Raw genomic sequence first — 20,694 nt, forward strand, 5'->3', positions numbered from 1 at the left:
AGTGTCCTTTGGACACACAGGGAGGGTCCGCTGGACACACAGGGAGGGTCCTCTGGACACACAGGGAGGGTCCGCTGGACACACAGGGAGGGTCCCCTGGACACACAGGGAGGGTCCCCTGGACACACAGGGAGTGTCCTCTGGACACACAGGGAGGGTCCACTGGACACACAGGGCTCACTTGCTCAGCAGGTCCTGCAGGCTTCTCTGTCAGGAGCATCCACTCGACCCACCACCAAGAGTGGACAGCTCAGGGGTTTGCAGTGTATTCACAGCAGTGCCACTGCCTAGTTCCAGAACTGTCTGTTATCCCAGGAGCAGTGAGTTACCTCTCTCCTCTGCCTCTAGTACCTACGGATCCACTTCCCATTTGTGGGGTGGCCTGTTTTGGACATTTCCTGTTATGGATCCCACATTGAATGATGTTTTATTAGAGTTTCTATTGCTATGATGAGACATCATGACCAAAAGCAATCTGGGGAGGAAAGTCTGCCTCTGTCTCCCAAGAGCAGGGATTAATGGTGCATGTCGCCCAACCACTAAGCAAGAGGCAATTTCTTCTCTTCTCCTCTCTTCTCCGCTCCCCTCCCCTCCCCCTCCTCCTCCCCTCCCCTCCCCTCCTCTTCTTTCTTTTCGCTTCGCTCTGCTCCCCTCCCCTCCCCTTCCCTCCGCTCCTCTCCTCTCTTGAGTTTTCTTTTTCTTTTTCTTTTCTTTTCTTTTTTTTTTGGTTTTTCAAGACAGGGTTTCTCTGTGTAGCCCTGGCTGTCCTGGAACTCACTTTGTAGACCAGGCTGGCCTCGAATTCATAAATCCGCCTGCCTCTGCCTCCCGAGTGCTGGGATTAAAGGCGTGCGCCACCATGCCCAGCTCTTTTTCTTTTTTTAAACTGGATATTTTCTTTATTTACATTTCAAATGTTTTCCCCTTTCCATGTCTCCCCTTTCGGAAGCCCCCTCTCTCCTCTCCACTCCCCCTGCCTCTATGAGGGTGCTCTCCACCCATCCACTCCCATCCTCCTGCCCTGGCATTCCTCTATGGGCATTAAACACACTCAGACCCAAGGGCCGCTTCTCCCACTGATGTCCAACAAAGGACATCCTCGGCCACATATGTGGGCAGAGCCATGGGTCGCTCCATGTGTGTGTGCTCTTTGGTTGGTGGTCCAGTCCTGGGGAGCTCTGGGGGGGTGTCTGGCCTATTGACACTGTTGCTCCATCCATGGGACTGCAAACCCCCTCAATTCCTTCAGTCCCTTCTCCAACTCCTCCAGAGGCGTTTTCTTATTTGAGGCTCTCTCAGATGACTCTAGTTTGTGTCAACTTGACATTAAATTAGCCAGCACAAGTAGTTTTTTTTCCCTGGGTCTCTCACTTAAGCTGATTGTCAGATCATCAGGTCCCTGTACACTGTGGGTGTCTGAGTCTCTCTCTTGTTCAGAGCTGCCTAGTAATCCAGTGTGTGGTTGGGCCATATTTATCCATTATCTACCTGGTTTCTGGTTTGGCTACTGTGTGCAACATGAAATCACGCCATGGACTTGCATTGGACTTTCTGGTTTATGGTGGCAGTGGCTTTGGTGTTTGAATAAGAATGGCCCCCTAGGTTCATATGTTTGCATAGGTGGGATTAGAGGTATGGACTTGCTGACGGTATGGGCTTGGAGCCACTGGGGTGGGCTTGGAGGTTTTAAGGCCCATATCAATCTCAGTCCCTGTACCCGCGGCCTGTGGATCAGGATGTAAAGCTCTCAGCTACTGCCTCAGTGCCACTCTGCTCCTCACCATGATGATAATGCACAGGCCTCTGAAACTGCTAGCTTGCCCCCAGTCGAATGCTTTTCTTTATCAGAGTTGCTGTGGTCATAGAGCTCCTTACAGTGAAAAAAGAGTGGCCATGCTAGGCCTTTGGAGCTCAGAAACTCCTGGAGCAGTGTGTCCAGGAGCAGTGTGTCCAGGAGCTGCTGCTTGCAGTCTCAGAGGCTGTGATCTGTGCTGTGACAGTTGGTAGCAGCTCTGTCCTGGTCTGCACCGCAGCTTTGTCAGAACACACTTCACTTGAATCCATCCTGCCTCTCGCTTGCTCCACGGCCTTGAGTGCCTTTCACCTCAGCCTCCCAAGTGCTTTCCAGATGCCCACTCTGTGCCTGCACACAGATGGGTGCAGCTGCACTAGCTCTGAGGAGTGGTCCTGTGTGATGTCACAGGTTATGGCCCTTGTTCCTGTGTTGGTGTGACTTAAGATGGTATCTTTTAGTTCTCCCTTAAACAGATAGGATGGGGGGCTAGAGAGATGGCTCAGGGGTTAAGAACACTGATTGCTCTTCCAGAGGTTGTGAGTTCAGCTCCCAGTAACTACTTGGTGGCTCACAACCATCTGTTATATGGTCTGATGCTTTCATCTGTTTCAGTGACAGCATGCTCATATACATAAATAAATCTAAAAGAAAAAAGGAAGCACACACACACACACACACACACACACACACACACACAAAACACAAAATGAGCCGGATGTCTCATGTACCTTCTGAAAGCATGGCAGGCCCTTGCAGTCCCCTGACAGCCGGCTCCTGGGAGCACTTGGTCTGGCTGGCCTGTCTATTCCTGGTGCTGTGCCAACCCCACTGCTCACTTGCCCCTGTGACCCTGCCATCTCCTGAGTTGAATAACAAAGTTCCAAACTTACCAGCCGTAGCCCCAGGCTCCCAGCCGGCCTTGGCCTCTGTGCCCTGTGTTACCAGCCCACCTTCCTGCAGTCCAACTGACCACGTAAGGCCCTCAGAGCTTCTTTCTGCCTGCCCTTCTTGCTCCCATCCCACCCCTGCTGTTCACCCTGATAAAGGAAAGGAGGGCAGGGCTGCCAGGAAGGCTGCATGCGGAGGGCTGGGAGGTACTTCAGTCACAGCATGCAGGCTTCTTGTGCTCACAGCTAGGGGAATGAGGAGTGGGGCAGTCAGCATTCTAGGGGCAAATTGTGCAGGTAAGACCTGTCCAGGAACCCCAACATGGGCCCAGCCACACCCTGGAACTGGCGCAGGGAGATGTAGCTACCTCTCTGCTGGGGACTGAGCTTGAGTCATGGGGCTTCTCAAGATGGTGGTCCAAGCCCATGATCATCTGGGAGTCACCAGGGAGTTTGAGGCATCAGACCTCCAGGGGGAGGGACCTTCAGGAGCAGGAGAGGTTGGGAAGACACCCTGGGACACCAGGAGAATTGACACCTGTAGTGGCACTACTGAGGAGCCTGTCAGGCTCCTGGTTCTGTTTCCTGAGGGTACTGCTGAGGGTGTGGCACCCGTGCTGTCATGGCTTCATGGTACCCGATTGCTTCTGTGCATCAAAGGGCTCAGCCCAAGTGCTGCCCTTGCCTTCTCAGGCCCTTGGAGCCCAGCCTACATGCTCCTAGTCTTCCCCCGGGGCTCTGTCCTAGGACTGTGTGTGTGGGCAATGGGGTGCAGGTGACGTGACACGGCCTGTTCACACAGTGTCCCACTGAAGAAGCAGCCATTGCAGAGGCCCTTTGTGTGCAGACCCTGTGCTACAGCCTGGGGCAGGCCACCAGCTACCAGGCCTGGCCTGAAAGCTCTGGTCTTGACACATGTTTCTGGACAGTAGGAGCAGGGTCGGGTAGGTCTTATTGGACATCTTCCTTTCAGTCTCTGTTTTAACAGCCAGGAGGAGGGCAGGGCACTTTCCCTGTGGGCAGTAAGGAGCTGTTGCCACTAAGTGGAGCCAGTGAGTTTCCTGTTTGCCGGCTAGCAGGTGGTGGCTGGCTTCCCTCAGCACCTGCCCAGCACACATAGTGTGAGGCTGGGTAGCCCTGTCTGGCCCAGGGCCTCAAGGTGAGTGGCACCTAGAATCCACTGTGCTGGGCCCATGACAGATAATGGGCATGTCTGTGTCCTGGGGGCTTTTGTATACCCCATGTTAGTGGCAGCTGTAACAAGTTGCTATAGACATATGGAGATTCTCAGATGGTGCCCAAGTTCATGGTGCATCTGTGGTGGAAAGTGACGTATCTGGCCTGTCTGGCTCTCCTGGGGACCTGGGGCACTGCACCTGCCAGCTTGTCCAGCTTCTTGTAGGACTTGAGCCTCATCTCCCTGCATCCCTTGTGGTGACACGCCCCAAAGAGCTCTGGCTAATCCTTCCTCCCATCCTAAGGGTCCTTTTCTTCCTGAGGGAGTGACACTTTGTCTCTCCTAGTCCTGGTCCACACCTCTGCTGTGCCTCTCAGGATAGCCAGAGGGGTCAGTGTGGGCCTCATTCTCTGCTGATCATCTGCAGCGGGGACCTTTAGGATCCTAAGTCCTCATCAGGTAAAGTCACCTGCTGCCAAGCATGACAACTCCGAGGTTTAATCATGGGTCACACTTGTGGAAGGAGAGAGCTGATGACTGCAGGTTGCCTTCCGACCTCTGCAGGTTTGGGCAGTGCTGCCTGCTGTGTCCTGACCCTCTTTCTGGTGACCCTTCATGTGGCCAGCAGGAGGTCGGCTGCATGCTGTGTATTGGTGTGGCGCTGTCTATGCCCCACTATTTTTTTTTTTTTTTTTTTTTTTTTTTTGGTTTTTCGAGACAGGGTTTCTCTGGGTAGTCCTGGCTGTCCTGGAACTCACTCTGTAGACCAGGCTGGCCTCGAACTCAGAAATCCACCTGCCTCTGCCTCCCAAGTGCTGGGATTAAAGGCATGCGTCACCACGCCTGGCCTGTGCCCCACTATTACAGCACCCTGGTGGCAGCCTGTGCCTTGCTTTGGCCATACTGGCCTTGAGTAAGAGACAGGCAGGTGGGAGACCAAAGTCCTCATGAAGGAGTGAACCTGTGTGAAAGGGAAATGATGGGTGCAGGCACCCTTATCCCACGAGGTAGAGAGGCCATTGGTTCCTGGTGGTCTGGCTCTGGAACCGCTCTGTGGTACAGGACTCAGCTCATAGAAGACAGTCTGTTCCACCATTTCGTGCGGCCTGTGAGGCAGGGGAGGAGGGCCATGGTCAGGGCTGAGAGGAGTTAGTGGTCCTGTACCCTTCCATGCTCCTCCCACCTGCCCATTCTAACACTGAGGCTGCTGATTTCTGGGCTGTTGGGGCCCCTGAGGGGATGATGTGCCTTCTACATCATCTTTCTCTAGCTCTCACCCTCTACATCTAGGGGGTGCCAGGTGGGCTCAGCAATTGGTGTGGGGCTGGTGGGGAGCAGTGGCAGTCCTGAGACCTGGCGGTGGGGGCCAGTCTCTAGCAGGACAGTGTCTAGTTTTGTGGTTAGGGCCTTCCTTCACTTGTGTACTGGAGGACAATGTCTGGCAGCCCCTCTCTTTAAACCCTATGCACCTGTGAGCTCTGAGGGCTATATCTAGTAGACCCTCAGGACACCCAGGCAATGCATGCAGCCTTATTCCTCTCCAGAGCCCAGAAGGACTGTGGTCTTTGGGTGCCCAGCCACCAACTGGTGGCCTAGCTCACAGCTGTAATCAAGCCCTGTACTCCATTTATGGGCATGTGCTGCCACTTGGTGGACATTTTGGGAAGTGCATAGGAACTATTCTCTATGCTCACTTTGGGGCCTCTGTGTGTGTGTGTGTGTGTGTGTGTGGTGCGGGGGGGGGGGTGTCTCTAGGAGGATGGGACTCCACAACCCTTTCTGGACCCTGGGCTGCAGGCCATATGATTGCCCAGGGAGGAGAGGGCACCTGGCTGAGAAGATCCCTTTACAAGGGGCAGGTAGGAGGCCAGCACAGGTAAGTTGATGTTGACTGTGGCTTGGGCTGGCTCAGACAGGTTGGATTTGCCCTCCTGGTCCAGGGCTCCAAGAATAGCTGATGGAGTCCAGGCTTCAAACAGTTGGCTCCTGTGCACAAGTGGAACCCTCTGAACAAGCCCAGTGTGCCCTCCTGTGTGCACAGGACTCCTGGGTGGACATGGTGACCTCAGGCTAGAAGGTCCATATGGGAAGCTCCCTGCTGAGAACAGTGCTGACTCCAGGGGCCTCAGCTTCTGGGACTCCGTCAGCTTTGGAAGGAGGGTTCCCGTGTGTTTACTCAACTGGTGTCACCTTGGCTCTTGGCTGGTGGAGTGATGGGGTTTTGTGGTTTGCTGGCCTGGCATGGCTGCCGCTGTTGCCCTCAGGAGCTGGGGGTGTTTTGTTACCTCCTAGGGAGGGAGGCATGGAGGTGGTGATGGCAGGGCTGTTCTGACTGCTCTTATCTCCTCACAGGTGTAGTTCCACTTTGCTGCAACCATGGGGTCTGAGGACCACAGCGCCCAGAACCCCAGCTGTAAGATCATGACCTTCCGCCCCACCATGGATGAATTCAGGGACTTCAACAGATATGTGGCATACATTGAGTCGCAGGGTGCCCACCGTGCTGGCCTGGCCAAGGTGTGTCATGCCACTCCCAAGCTTCTTTGTTCCCAGACACCGTGGCGCTGCCTCTCTGACTTTCTTAAACATGGAGGCAGGCACTGGTTTTGTGGGGGTTCCTGGACCAAATCAGGGCACATGTTGTGTTCCTGACTCTGGGAAGCAGCCCAGCCTGGGTGGGACACAGAACCTGCTGCTATGAGGGACAAAGCTTTTGGAGGGCTAGGGTTGGAAGGGGGCCTGATGCCTAGGGGTGGTGGTGCCAGGAGACACCTTTAATTCTGTATTAAGTGAAAGAGGTTAAGTACCTTGTTCTTGGGGTCCTGCGGCTCTGCCTAAACTTCGAATTCCACTGTTTTGCATGCCTGTCTGAATGGAGCTGTCATACTAAGCTGTGGCTCAGGTTCCCTGTAACCTGTGGACCTATGTTAATCCATGGGAGAGAAGGCTGGGGAGGCTGGCTTCATCTGAGCCCCGGGCACACACAGCACAGCATGAGCACATACCTCTTCCTTTTTTTTTTTGTTTTTTTGTTTTTTTGTTTTTTTGAGACAGGGTTTCTCTGTGTAGCCCTGGCTGTCCTGGAACTCACTTTGTAGACCAGGCTGGCCTCGAACTCAGAAATCCNGAACTCACTTTGTAGACCAGGCTGGCCTCGAACTCAGAAATCCACCTGCCTCTGCCTCCTGAGTGCTGGGATTAAAGGCGTGCGCCACCACGCCCGTCTCACACACCTCTTCCTACCTTCTGAGGGCAGATGGACACCAAAAGCATCTGTGGCCTGAGCTCTGCTGTATGAGCCAAGGGGATAGGACTCATCAGCCTTGACTGGTGTGTGTGTGTGTGTGTGTGTGTATGTGTGTGTGTACATGTGTGTGTGTGTGTGCGCACATGCTATGGTGTATTTGTGCATGTGTATGCATGTCTATAAGAGTGTGAATGTGTGGGTGGGTATCTGTAAGAATGTGTATATGTATGTGTATGGTGTGTCTGTGTAAGAATATGTGTGTGAGTGTAAGAATCTGAGCCTGTGTGTTCATGTGTGGGTATCTATGTAAGAATGTTAGCATGTGTGTGTATGTGTGAGTGTGTGTGGGGGTGTGTGTGTCTCCGTGGCTGCTGCAGTGGGACTCAACTACCACCTTGTTTGTCACAGCTGTCATGGTTGTGTGGTGCCTGTATGGCAGCACTAGCCTGGGGCACTTAAATAATTGGGGACCTGGAATCCCCTACCCTTGGGAGCCACATCACCCATACCCTTCTTGTCCCCACAGATCATTCCACCTAAGGAGTGGAAGCCACGGCAGACATATGATGACATTGACGATGTGGTCATCCCAGCACCTATTCAGCAGGTGGTGACAGGCCAGTCGGGGCTTTTCACGCAGTACAACATCCAGAAGAAGGCCATGACCGTGGGGGAATACCGCCGCCTAGCCAATAGTGAGAAGTATGTGGGTGAGAGCAGTCTCTCTGCTGCTCAGGCTTCTCACTTTCTGGAGGCCCAGCTTGACCCTTACCTTGTCCCTGTCTCTTGTCCTTAGGGGGTCTTCCCTCATCCCACTATGTGGCCTGAATGTGGCCCTTCAGTGGAGGTTCCCATGCTTCCTGGAAGCCTCTTCCTGCTTCCATGCATCTTGAGGCCTACAGTCACAGCATGCACAGACACATGGTCCCCATGCTCTCTGCTCCAGCTCCTCTGGTTCCCGAAGCTCTGTGCCCCTCCTTGCACATCTAACCTTGTTTCTGGAGTTGGGCTTTGAGGGGGCTAGAGGATATTATACTGCCCAGAACCTAACCCGAACCACTTCACTGTCTCCAGGTACTGTACCCCACGCCACCAGGACTTCGATGACTTGGAGCGCAAGTACTGGAAGAACCTGACCTTTGTCTCACCCATCTATGGAGCTGACATCAGTGGCTCCCTGTACGACGATGTAAGTGCCCAGAAGTGCCTGCTATACCTGGTTACCATGTGGACTCCTGGGGATGGGAGGAAAGTGGCTGTACCTTTCTTCTCAGGGCCACCCCAACTCCAGTGGCTCCCACTTCTGTGTCACTACTCATTACTTGCCAGGGCTGTGCTGGCTTCTGGCCCAGGGTGGCATAGTGCATAAGAGGCCACAGCCGGAACCATCTCTGTGGTGGTGGTGCCTGCTGAGGTGTGGAGCTGGGAGCCAATGGCTGGAAGCTGTAACACGATCCCAGCCTGCTGCTGGTACCTGCCACCTTCTCCTGGCCAGGGCTTGGCTACAGCCCCACTGCCCAGGGTAGAGTTGAGTCTGCTCTGGCACTTCACTGTATGCTGTTGGAAGGTTCTCTTGGTCGACAGTTGTGTGTGCTCACACGTGCACATAGGAAGTGAGCAGATAATCTCATCTGTGTTTCTCAGATCCAAGCCCTATCTACTTTGAGTTTCTTGCAGGGGGGACAGGGTCTCATTGTGTAGGAAAGCTCGCCTCAACCTTAAGAAGGCACGCCTACCTCCAGGCTCTACCCTGAGTACTTGGGTTACCTGGCCTACTGTGTTTTTATTTTTGGGTTTTTAAAATGTATTAACTTGCTTTTTTGTTCTGTGTGTATGAGTGTTTTGCCTGTATGCATGTATGTTGAATCCCCTGGAGCTGGAGTACTTCTGGTATGAGCCTCCATGTGAGTTCTAGGAACTAAACCTCCGGAGGAGCAGCCAGACTTTTTTTTTTTTTTTTTTTGGTTTTTCGAGACAGGGTTTCTCTGTGCAGCCCTGGCTGTCCTGGAACTCACTTTGTAGACCAGGCTGNCCTNGAACTCAGAAATCTGCCTGCCTCTGCCTCCCGAGTGCTAAGATTAAAGGTGTGTGCCACTACGCCCGGCTGCAGCCAGACTCTTCAGTATCTTAAGTGCTGAGCTGTCTCCCCAGTCTTTTGACCTACCTGTTGGCTGGGAGCATCTCATTGAACCTAGACATCACTCATTAGGCTAGACTAGCTGGCCAGCAAGCTGAGGGGCCTTCCCTCTGTTTGCCCAGGGCTGGGATTATGGATGTGTAATGTCACAGACAACTTTCTGTATGGCTACTGGGGCCTCCCACTGAGCCCTGTCCCTGGTGGTTTTTGTGTTTTTATAAGTTTTGTGTGATGCGAGTGTGTCTGGCTCTTTTTGTGTGTAGGCACATGTGTCTGACCTCTCTGTGTCTCTGAACTGGGGTCACCAGGCTTGCTGTCAGGGACCTTCATGGTGAATCCTCTCAGTAGCTGTGATTGTTTCTAAGGGCAGCTTGGCCATGTACGGCTGACAAGCCACATGGCACAGCAGTTAGACGCACAGGGTTCAGTGGACTCTACTGTACTCACAGAGCTGTTCAGGCATGCAGATCACACCAGAAAACAGACCTAGCTCCACAAACAGTTACAGTGGAGGGACCACACAGCATGACCCCGTTTGTCAGGCAATAGATGTGTGGGCTGAGGCCTGCTTGGGCTCCTGTGGGACTTGTCTACGTCCATGTGGATGAGGGTTGTGTTTCTCTGAGGTCTGCATCAAAGGTGGACCTGCTGGTCTGGTCTGCTTTCCAGCTGCCGGCCAGCAGCAAGACTGCTGTACATAATGACCTGTTGCTATTACACTGTTGTAACCTCAGTAGCCTCTGTCCTCCTGATGGAACTGGGCACTACCAGGATCACCCTGCTGAGATCCCAGCATGTACCCTGGTGGCTCTCTTAGGGGCAGTCTTAGGTGTAGGCACCTGAGGCTCCCACTGTGCCTTAGCTCTAGCTCGCAGCGTTTGACAAGAGCTTAGGTCAAGGTGGGGGCTCCATCTGTATTTGCCTGCGCCCATCTGAAGCTGTCCGGGCTTGTCTGATGCAAGGTTCTGGAAGGGCTGTCATTTGAACTTGGGTTCACATGCTTGTGAAGGGATTACTCCACATGGAGACTATCCTTCAGTGTTACTTAGAGGTATGGACGTCACTGCCAAGTTGTAGTTGTCCTTTGACATGTGCTGGCTTGTGGACAGTTATGTGTAACTGCTGTTCCAAGAAGGGTGGGGTGCAGGTGAGAATGAAGATTGCAGAGCCTAAGCAGCCCTAATGTGACCTTAGGCCCCTTGACCTGTCTGAAGGGCCCGTGACGCTGACATACCCCAGTCATCCTGTTGGACCTTGGGTGACTATGCAGCCAGGGTACAGGTAGACACACACGTCCTGGAAGGACTCTGCTGATTGCACACTCATTGTCCATAGGACGTGGCCCAGTGGAACATCGGCAATCTGAGGACCATCCTAGACATGGTGGAGCGTGAATGCGGGACCATCATTGAGGGCGTGAATACACCCTACTTGTACTTTGGCATGTGGAAGACCACGTTTGCCTGGCACACAGAGGACATGGACCTCTACAGCATCAACTACCTGCACTTCGGCGAGCCTAAGTCCTGGTGAGTGCCAGGCTGTGAGCCATGGGAAGACCTGATGGTTGCTAGGGGCTGCTGGGGAATTTCCTGTTCCCTCTTTGGCTTGGGGAGGCACACTGATCCAAGACTGACAGTCACAGGACACACTCTGTCATCCTGGGCAGTGAATGGGGGCTCTGGTCTTGCCTGAGCCTCTGCCAGGCCAATGGCTGTGTCACCTGCCAGCCACAGTACAGGGACTGGTTTCTGTGAGACCTGGAGGCTGAGTGAGGTACCAGCAGAATTGTTCCCTTCAAGTGCTTTGTGTCTGGGGCCCTTGTGTGGCTCTTGGTCTCCCTGGAGCACAAGGTGACAGCTCAGGTCTTCTTTCGAACACTGGAAACTGGGGGGATCTGTTGCCCCTTAGTTGCACCCTGCAACCACGCAGTGTGGTCCTTCTGCCCCCCATTGTCCAGCAATTCCCTGAGGCTCCAGGTGTGACAGGGCCGCCTGCTGGGCGTTCTTGTTCTTCAGTGGAGTCCATGCTCAGCCCTAGGCAGCTCTCCTTCCCTGGAAGACACAGCTCTGTTGATATGAATGCCTTTGATGGCCTCGCTGGGCTGGACTTGGGCTAGATGGGAAAGTGTACCCTAAAACCTGTTTCCCTGTTTGACATTCTCATGCCTTGTCGGTCCCAGCACTGTTTCCTCGCAGTTACAGAGGTGAGAAATCCCGCTACTCTTGTGTCTGCTGCTTCCTGGTTTCTCAGAGCTGTAAGGAGCTATACACTGCGCTGTCCTAGCATCAGAGGTCCTGCATTCCTTGGCCCTGGGCTCCCTTTCTCCTCCTTCAGACCTGGCCATGAGGCTTCTCCCAGGCTCTGCCTCTGACTGTTCTGCCTCTGTCTGAGAGTTCTGTGGTGACGCTGGTCATCCAGGACAGCCCCCATATGCTCAGTTCCCTGTGCATGGGGAGGTGACCTCTGTCGGTTCTGGGAGGTCAGGGATGTGTGGGCAGCACTCTGTCGGCCCTGGTGCTTAGCTGCTTTTCCTGTTGTAACAAAATCCTGACAAAGACAACAGAGGAGAAAGGGTTTACCTGACTCAACTGTCGTAAAGGGGAGGAGCTGAATCAGTCACATGACAGGAAGGGGATTAGATGGGTGCCGTTGCAGCTCCCTCTCATCATTTGTGGTCCAGGATCCCAACCCAAGGGATGGTGCAGGTCTTCTGTCCTTAGGTAGCACAGTGCAGATCAGCTCACAGGAGGTCCTGGAGGCCTGTCTCCTGTGCTTCTCTTCTTTCTCTTCAACAGTTAACCATGCTTGGCACCATGCTCATTGTGAGCCCCTCTGGAGTGGTCGAGCTACCAAATTCTCTAAGTTTAACTCCCAAGGTCCCTGTCTGTGTCCTCAACCCCCAGTGTAGCCCCCAGCCTCTGGTGACATCATCCTCTGTGTAGACCTGTCCAGCCATGTGACTCCTCCCATGGTGCTCTGCTCCCACCTCTGTGGAGGGCAGCTATGGTAGCTGACACTTGGGGCCCAGGAATCCCATGAGAAGTGATGTGGCAGTGGCAAGGACCTGCTCCTCGTGATTTATTGTCCTGCAGGGCCAGTGACACCCACAGATCCAAACCAAATCAATGACTACTCATGCTGCAAGTCACTATATGTGTGCAGCTGTTGCCTGCCTAAGCAGGTGTGAGTGTATTTGTGTGTGAGAATATAAGCAGGATGTCCCACTCCTGGTGACCACTAGATGGCGGGCCCACCTTTCTGAGGGAGGTAGCTGTTCCCACTGGCTTCCTGACTGCAGGCTCCTTGACTGCCTTTCTCCAGGTAGGAAGCCTGTTGTGTTTTATACAAAAAGGAGAGCCAGGATATGTTTTGTAGAGCACAGTATGGTGAGGTGGGAGGGGCACCTCTGTGGACCCACACTGTAACATCTCTTCTTTCTGAAGTACCAGCCACATAGGTATAGTGTAGAATAGGGGTTATTTAGGGCATAGGAGGGGAAGATGAGAAGGGAGTCAGAGAAAGACAGAGAGGGGAGAGAGGGGAGAGAGGGAGTGAGGGAGAGGGAGGGAGGGAGAGAGAGAGAGATGGAGAGAGAGAAGAAAAGAAGAAGGAAGAGGAGGAGGAAGAGGAAGAAGAGGAGAGAAAAGAGAGGGAGAGAAGAAGAGAAGAGGAGAGGTTGGCCAGGAACACGGGGAGAGAGAAAGGGGTCAGGGAGAGAAGATAGAGAGTTCAAGAAGAGGTCACACAACCCCTTTTATAGTAAGCCAGGCCTACTTGGCTGTTGCCAGGTGACTGTGGGGCAGAGCCTAGAAGGAATGTTAACAGAGCCTATGACAGTTTCTAGTATGGACACTACCAAAGTCCAGCATGGTGCCATGAGTTTTATTGGGGTCACTGACAGGCATATGTGTGAGGGGTCACGTACTGGAGCAGAAATAACTCACAGATAGCTGCATCACCAAGGTGTGAGTGACAGCTCAGAAAGCTGGGAACCTGATGCTCAGCGCACAGCCTGCAGGGAGGATGTCAGGATGCAGACTGTCCTTTCCAGTGCCTCAGTTGGTCTGAGCATCTTCCAGGCAGATGGGCTTCCTGAGCTCAGCTTTTATTATTGCTCACTCTGGCAGGGAGGGGCCTAGTGAAGCTGGTTGGTTTCAGGGACTTCCTGAAGCTGTTTTTAGTTGCTTATCTTCCTGTTTAAAGAGCATCCCTGTGAAATGGATTACTTTGGTCTCAGAGGAAACTGTTGCAACCCCTCCTCAGATCCTCCAGTATAGTCCATGTTTTATGTTCTGGTTCAGCACCATGCTGGGTTTTGGATGCATGAGGATATCTGCAGGTTGCAGTATTTTCTGAAGGTTCTTTGCATCTGTTGCAGCTTTGGCTGGTGTGATTTGAGAGTCAAGGAATCTGAAGGTGGGGGTGTGTGCTGCCCTGGGCAGGTTCTGTCTAGTCCTCCAGAAGCTGTCCCAGCAGTGGCATTTGAAGGAGTGGTGGGCTCTCATGCTCTCTATAGAAAGCTGTTCTTGCACTGGGGTCTCTGGAGGAGTGGGCACACTGTGCAGCTGTTGTAAGGCTTCCAAGGACAGTGCCTTGTATGGGAAATGAGGAGGAGGCCTGTACTCGAAGGTCTCCCAGTAGTGCTTTCCCCTCCTCCCTGTGTAATCTGCTATGACCACTGTGGTTAGTCAGACCCTTTAGCCTACCCTAGGGAAGGTAGCCCACATCAATTGCTCTCTAAGGCCCCAAAGGACAGCTGGATCTACTGGAGAGCTGTCCTGGCTTGGATCTCTATCAGCCGGTATGGTACTGACTTCTGAGTACCTTGCAGCCCCAATACTGAGGGAGCAAAGATGGTTCTTGTGCCCTACACTAACTCTCTGCACCTGTGAGGGTGGGTCCTTCCAGCTGTCAGCTGGGCTGCCAGATCCCTCTGATGATGAAGCCAGCAGGAGGCAGCTCAGCTTGGAGTGGTTGTCTCTTATCTGGCTCACATTGCTGGTCCCTCCCTTGTCCTGCCTCTGCTGTGTGGTAGACACCTGGGAGGTGGACCTCTCCATGTGCCAAGTATGCCCTGCAGTGCTTTGGAAAGGCAGGTGCCCCACCATGTCTGAGTTGAACTGACGCGTGCAAGTCTGTGAGCTGCTGCGGCTGTCCCTGCTCTGACCTGAAGCCAGTGACTGTGATGGTCTCTTGGTGTGGAGATTTCGACACTGGGGGGTGGGGGTGAGGGTGGGGGACTCCTTCCTGGTCCCTGCACTGCAACTCTGTCCTCTCTAGAGCACCTGGCCATGGTACTTGTCCTCAGCTGTCCTTGGGGTTTTATGAGACAGCAGAGCTCTCTGTAGATGGAACCTCCTCCAAGGGTGACATTTGTCCCAGGTAGCTACCGCGTGCTGTAGAGCCCAACAGCAGGCTCTGTGGCTGTGTTGCTAGTGCACCAAGTATGGCTGTGACAGGATCTTTCTCTACCCACTCCACACCTCGATGATGGCCTTGGCCTCTGTCCCAAGGATGTAGCTACTCCGTGTCTCCTGGCCTGTGTTGTCTCAGACATTGCAAGCATGTGAAGTCAGTCCACAGGCCACTGTGTGTTCCCTCCCTCAGGACTACTAGAAGCCAGGAGACCCCAAATGTAAGGTGATTGAGAGCCAGCCAGGGGTAGCCTCCAGCTGGAGTCAAAGCTCTGTCCCATGGGGCTTGCCTCTCCAGCCACCACAACCACTTGCTCCAGACACACAGAAGCTAGCAAGGGACAATTGTGTTATTCCTGGCCCAGTGTCCCTTGCTGCCTTGTCACCGGGCCCTTGGCCTCACTCTGGCCACAGCTGCTCTGTTACCCTGATGCCATGGCTCTGGCCTTTCGCTTGTTGAGACTGTGCTGTACATCTCAGCCACCTCTGCAGCCAGATAATTAACTGAGGCTTGTGACATGCCTGAGCTTGAACTGGGGCATTGGGCCCCTGGCATGCACGATGAGCCCTGTGTCATTAGCCACCACGAGGCTCAGATGATGATGGGCAATTTCAGGGAATCTGGTGCACACGGCAGGGCGCAGCTCTGAGTCACAGCCTGTGCCCATTAGCTTGATGAGCCGTCCTGTTTCGTCCTTTCCACAGCCAGGCGTGCCGAAGACTTGGCTGTGGCGGGCTCTGCCTCACAGCTGTGTCCCCAAGATCTGAGGGTCAGAGCAGCCAAGATACCATGCGCATGTTGGGGCTCACTCAGGGTCCCTCCTGACTCTCCCCTGCCTTTCTGTCTTCACTTAAGAGCTTGCTTCTGGGCTGCAGAGCTCTGCAGGCAATGCGGGCTGAGCAGGAAGCCGTCTGCACTCCTTGCCTGAATCAGGGCTGCTAACCCGCAGCGGGTTGTGAGGAGCCCCCTGCCCAGCAGACCTGGGGAATTGGAGTTGGTCTCTTGAGCCACACGGTGAGCTGGGTGGTGGCCTGCAGACTTTTGCTTTGGTTTGTTTGTTTGTTTGTTTTTTTGTTTTTCGAGACAGGGTTTCTCTGTGTAGCCCTGGCTGTCCTGGAACTCACTTTGTAGACCAGGCTGGCCTCGAACTCAGAAATCCGCCTGCCTCTGCCTCCCGAGTGCTGGGATTATCTCTTTGGTTTTTATATGGCCTACTTTGGTTGGGGATTCCTCTCCCTTCCACCCTTTCCCTCCCTCTCTCTGTCCTCCTCATCCTCTCTCCTTCTGTCCCCTCTCTGCCCCGCCCCTTCCCCTCCCTTTCTCTGTCTTCCTCTTCCTCTCTCTGTCTTCTTTTTCTCTGTCTTCCTCCTCCCTGCCCTGTCCCCTTCCTCCCTCTTGCTGTCCCTGCCTCTTTTGCCTGATGGCAGGTAGATCTGTCTAGGATGAGCCAGCAATGCAGCTTTCCCAGGAGTGGACCATGCCCTATGCAGATTTTTCAGTGTCTTGCACAGTCCTCCTAGCTCCTCTGGGCAGCCTGTTATCTGACTTCCCACTTCCCTTCTGCTCGATGACCCTGGTGATGTGGAGTAGTGTCTTGTGGTCCCTCCATCACAGACTGGCCATGCTATGCTGACCTTGACTGTGTGGCTCAGGTCACCTCCTGGGTGTTCTCCCCACAGGGCGTTCTTTAATGTCCACCACACTGCACTTTGAGGTGGAATGAACTCTAAAGTTAAATGTTTTAATTATCAGAAGTCAAGAGGGGAAGAAGCAAGGTGGCCTTGTGCTGGGCCGACAGCTGTACCCAACGCCATCTCTTCTTCAGGGTGCCTGGTTCCTTTCCTTCTTCCTGGAGAGGAATCACAGATGGAGCGTGGGCTCTGTGGTATCCATGTGCCTGGGGCTCTGTGGCTCAGAAGTGGAGTGTGTGAGCCCTTTGGGCTCTAGGCAGTCTACTGTAGCCCCTTGCCTTCAGGCTGTGTGGCACACCCTTGCTTTCTGCAGCCCTGACCTTGGAGGGCCATCTCCTGATGGGGCCAGGCTCACCCCAACGAGTTTTTAACAGTGACTTACTTATTTTTATTTTATGTACATTGGTGTTTTGCCTACATATATGTCTGTCCAATCCCTGGAACTGGAGTGAGCTGTCATATGGGTGCTGGAAACTGAATCTAGGTACTTTGGAAGAGCAGCCAGTGCTCTTAACTACTGAGCCATCTCTTTATCCCTGAGCCACTGAATTTTTTGCAGGCTCCAGATAGGCCATGGAACCCCCTCTTTCTTACCGTGGGACAAAGGCTGTATTGTCTGTGGGCCTAGGTGTGTGTTCATGTGCACGCTCCACGTGTGCTGTGACTGCTGTGCTCTGCAGCAGCCCCTGAAGTTCCATTACCCTCTCTGCACACAGTGCTGCTGTCCTGGCTTTGAGGACTTGAGTGCCCCATTTGTCCTTGAACTCCATACACTCCATGTCCCTGGGCTGCATGACCTGGGAAGGGCCATTGCTGAACTTTGTATGAACAGTTCAGTCTTGTCTCCAACCATGTGTAAGAGCTGGCTCTGTCAGGGGAGGCAATGATTGGCATACTTCCTGTTGGGAATTCACCTTTGCAGGCTGTCTCAGGCTCTGCTGGTGACCGTTGGGATGTCCATGTACAGGTCATTGTGCAGGACCCACCCCATCACATCTCCTTCAGGTGGACGGACCTCAGAGAGACCTGGGTGACCACAGGCTGCCCATGCTGCCTACCATGCAGGCAACAGTGTGTAGCACATAGGTCCCAAAGTGTCTCCTGTCTCCACGCACAGTCTCTTTGTTCTGAGCAGCCCCCCTCCTTGTTTCCAGAGGACCTGTCCTTAATTCTTTGTTTTCAATATTTGAACACAGTGATTGGGCTGAGTTCTGAGCCTGGCTTAGGAGACTGCTGACACAGGGTTACTGCATCGGACTGTGAGTCCAGGCTGATGGCTGTGTACGGGACTCCTGTTGTCTGAGATATGGTCCAGGGTATTGGAAGCCTCTGCATGTCACAGCCCCAAGTCCAAAATGGTGCCTTTTCTGTACCCTATTCATGTCCACCACTAGGCCCTTACCAGCTCTGCACCATCACCAGGACCTGCCTCTCGGACTGTCTCCTGTGAACATTTCCCAGACTTTGGGCAGTGCAGAGTAGGTGACATGTAAGTTTTGGTCTTTGTCTTTCACTAAAAATCCATGGGTGTGGGTGTGGGTGTGGGGTGAGGTGGGGTGGGGCCCCACATCTCATCTGAGCATGCAGCCTCTGCCTCATCTGAGATTGTTGGACATAAATGCGACAGTGTCTAACCTTCTCCCTGGGTTCCCAGGGAGATGTGACAGTCACAGATGTCCATTCACCCCTCCCTAGCTACCCAGACACTGTTCTTCCCCATACCACCAGCTTCCCTGTGGGTGGGTGGTCCTCCGATCTCTGAGTCTCTGTGCTCTCAGGCTAGCTTTCTTGATCCCCTGTGTATTTCAATAAAAATGTCATTACTAGAAGCCATTGACACTGCTGGTGTGTGACACCAAATTCTACCGCCCATTGTCCCAGAAAGCAATCCATTAGAGATAAAGCCAGTGGCTCAATAGTCTCCATCCTGGGAGCAGCCTCTCCCATTCTGGCCGCTGCTATCTTGGCTGCGGTTTGCACTGTCTGTCCCACCTGCACAAGCGAGAAGACATGGGGATCTCTGGTGGGAACGGGCAGGCCTCACCCAGTGCCAGCCTTTTGGGTCAGGCAAACTGAAGCTCTTTTTGCAGAAGTGATCAAATTGGGGTGCATAGAAGCCTGGTCCCTCATACGGAGCTGCTCACAGCCCCGCGTGTCTTTCCCATGAGTGTCATATCCTCTGTGACCTCCTGTCCATTGGGTGGCAGTGGGTGTTGACAGTCGGTTTGCCAGCGTGCTCCTGGTGCCTGGGTTCAAGGGCACCTTCATTCAACACCTGTCTGTCCAGGTTTTGCTCTGACCTGTGGAATCCCTCCTTTTGTGACTCAGCTGCAGGACCTCCTGTTGTTTCACACCAGTAAGTCACCTGCAGTCCCATGTGCTCTCTTTCCAAGGTCTCCCAGGCTGTGGCCAGGGCTGTGGGAGGGCTTGCTTTTTGCCAGTGGTATAACCGTAGGCCTCAGTGAGACCCTGTGTGAGGGAGTGTGTCTACCATTCTTGTCTGTATTCCTGTTGCTGGGGACACAGAAGAGGTGTCCCTTGGACCCGACACCGTGTTGGTTTCCTTCTGAGCTCCTGCCTTTAGATCCCGGGATCTCTTGCAGCCCTGTGCTCTGAGTCCCTTCTGCTGTTGGGAGTCTCCCTGTGCTGGGACTTGGCTCGGGTCTGCAGGGTGCTGGCCAGCTCTCAACCTGTTCCCTCTAGTCCTTGACTATTCCTTGAGCACTCCTGTCTCGTTCTTGCTGTATTTCATTGCCTAGTGTCCCCAGTGTGGAACTAGCTGAAGACAGTGTCTGTGAAGGCCACTCCTGGTCACCCTCTACTCTGGATCATCGTTAGTCTTGCCCTTTACTACTGTAGGGACACTTGGGAACAGTAACCTTCCTGTCCTGGCCGGCCAAAGACTTTTATATGGAGTGCTTGGCTGTCTGGTTGTCTTTTTTCTTTTTTTTCTTTTTTCTTTTTTTCTTTTCTATTTTTCTTCTGACATAAGATCTCCCTGTGTAGCCATGGTAAGCTCAGAACTCACTCTGTAGACCAGGCTGGCCTTGAACTCAGAGATCTATCTACCTGTCTCTGTCCCTGAATACCTGGGTTATAGGCGTGTCCACCATACCTGGGCTAGGTGCTTTGTATAGATTTTGTCTGCAGCACACTTTTGGTAGCCCTGGGGGTCAGTGCCTTGGTCTGTTTCTCACTGCGAAAGGCTGGCCTGATACTTGATATGCTCCTGTTTCCGACATGGTTTTCTGCTTGCCTTCCTTTTTCTTCCACTAAGAAATCTCTGCCAGCCTGACCTTCTCCCCTGAGCCACAGCCGTGGGCTTGTGGCACTGTGTCTTTAGTGGGAAGGGCATGGAGGACTCCCAGGAAAACAGCCAGGGCCCACGGCCTTTTGCAGAGTGAGGCCTCTCACTGTTTGAGGTGTTGTCTACAGCGGCCAATGCACTGGCCTCATCTTCAGAGCTAAGATGTTTAAACAGCTCTTCTGAGGCGGGTACTGTGTGCAGGAACCACATGAGGACTTGATGTGTTGTCCTGTGGTCATCAGATATGTCTCCACTGTCTCAGCCTCTGCCACCTCATGGTCCAAGCAGAGGGCCACTCTGGACTATTCCCACCAGGACCTGGGAAGCTGCTGGCTCACGGGGAGCAGTGACCATCCTACAGGGCTGTGTGGACCTCAGCTCAGGAGATGCCCTGTTGGTCTTAGCCCAGGGACTTTGTGTCTGAGGGTAGCCATGACAAGTTGGCTCTTGGGGCCCAGGAGAGCCACTGCAGTTGAATCTACAGTAACATCCTGGGCTATGGTGTGTATGTGTTGGGGTGGGGAGGCATATGTATGCATGTCCCTACCAGGGACCTTCACGTGGCACTTGGCCTGGCCTCTGTGGCAGGGTGACAGTGCTCTGCTCTCTTCCTGGGTCTGTATGAGTTGTTTCCTGCCAGGTACTGTATAGGCACTGTGGAATTACCTCCCTTATCCTTAACTGTGGACATTAGACAAGGCTCCCGTATTGCTTGGCGCTTGGCTTCAATGTTGTCATTGACTTGAGCTCAGCTAGACGATGGTCTCCTCATTGAGGACTGAGCACCATGGTCTCCAGCAGGTCCTTGGAGCTTGGGGCACAGATGTGGCTAAAGGCCTGGCAAGGCACCTTTGCCTGTGGGAGCCAGACAGAGGCCACCAAGGTCCAAAGCTTTGGGCACATGAGGGCGGTTGGGTTCATGGCATGGCTCACTCTCACCAGCTGACAGGCTTCTGTGCTGGCCTGCTCCCCGCCCCAAGTCCATGTGCCCCTTCCTGACACAGTCCTGTGTGAGCCTGCTCCCCCAAGTCCATG

The 20,694-nt window shown here is 53.6% G+C and overlaps 1 protein-coding gene across 7 annotated transcripts in view; it reads left to right on the top strand.

The window, feature by feature from the left end:
* Window positions 1-20,694, top strand: part of Kdm4b (lysine demethylase 4B) — a 79,493-nt gene that overhangs the window by 19,995 nt on the left and 38,804 nt on the right. For all 7 annotated transcript variants that reach the window (XR_002381173.2, XM_021217651.2, XM_029531251.1 and 4 more), the window contains 4 exons: window positions 6,212-6,376; window positions 7,633-7,808; window positions 8,181-8,295; window positions 10,579-10,772. Coding sequence is in view for 6 of the 7 variants with exons in the window: in XM_021217651.2 (XP_021073310.1) it covers window positions 6,236-6,376; window positions 7,633-7,808; window positions 8,181-8,295; window positions 10,579-10,772 (626 nt within the window). In the remaining variant the exon portion in view is untranslated. The remainder of the gene's footprint in view (window positions 1-6,211; window positions 6,377-7,632; window positions 7,809-8,180; window positions 8,296-10,578; window positions 10,773-20,694) is intronic.

Source organism: Mus pahari, chromosome 18, assembly GCF_900095145.1.
Source record: "Mus pahari chromosome 18, PAHARI_EIJ_v1.1, whole genome shotgun sequence".
Classification (NCBI taxonomy): Eukaryota; Metazoa; Chordata; class Mammalia; order Rodentia; family Muridae; genus Mus; species Mus pahari.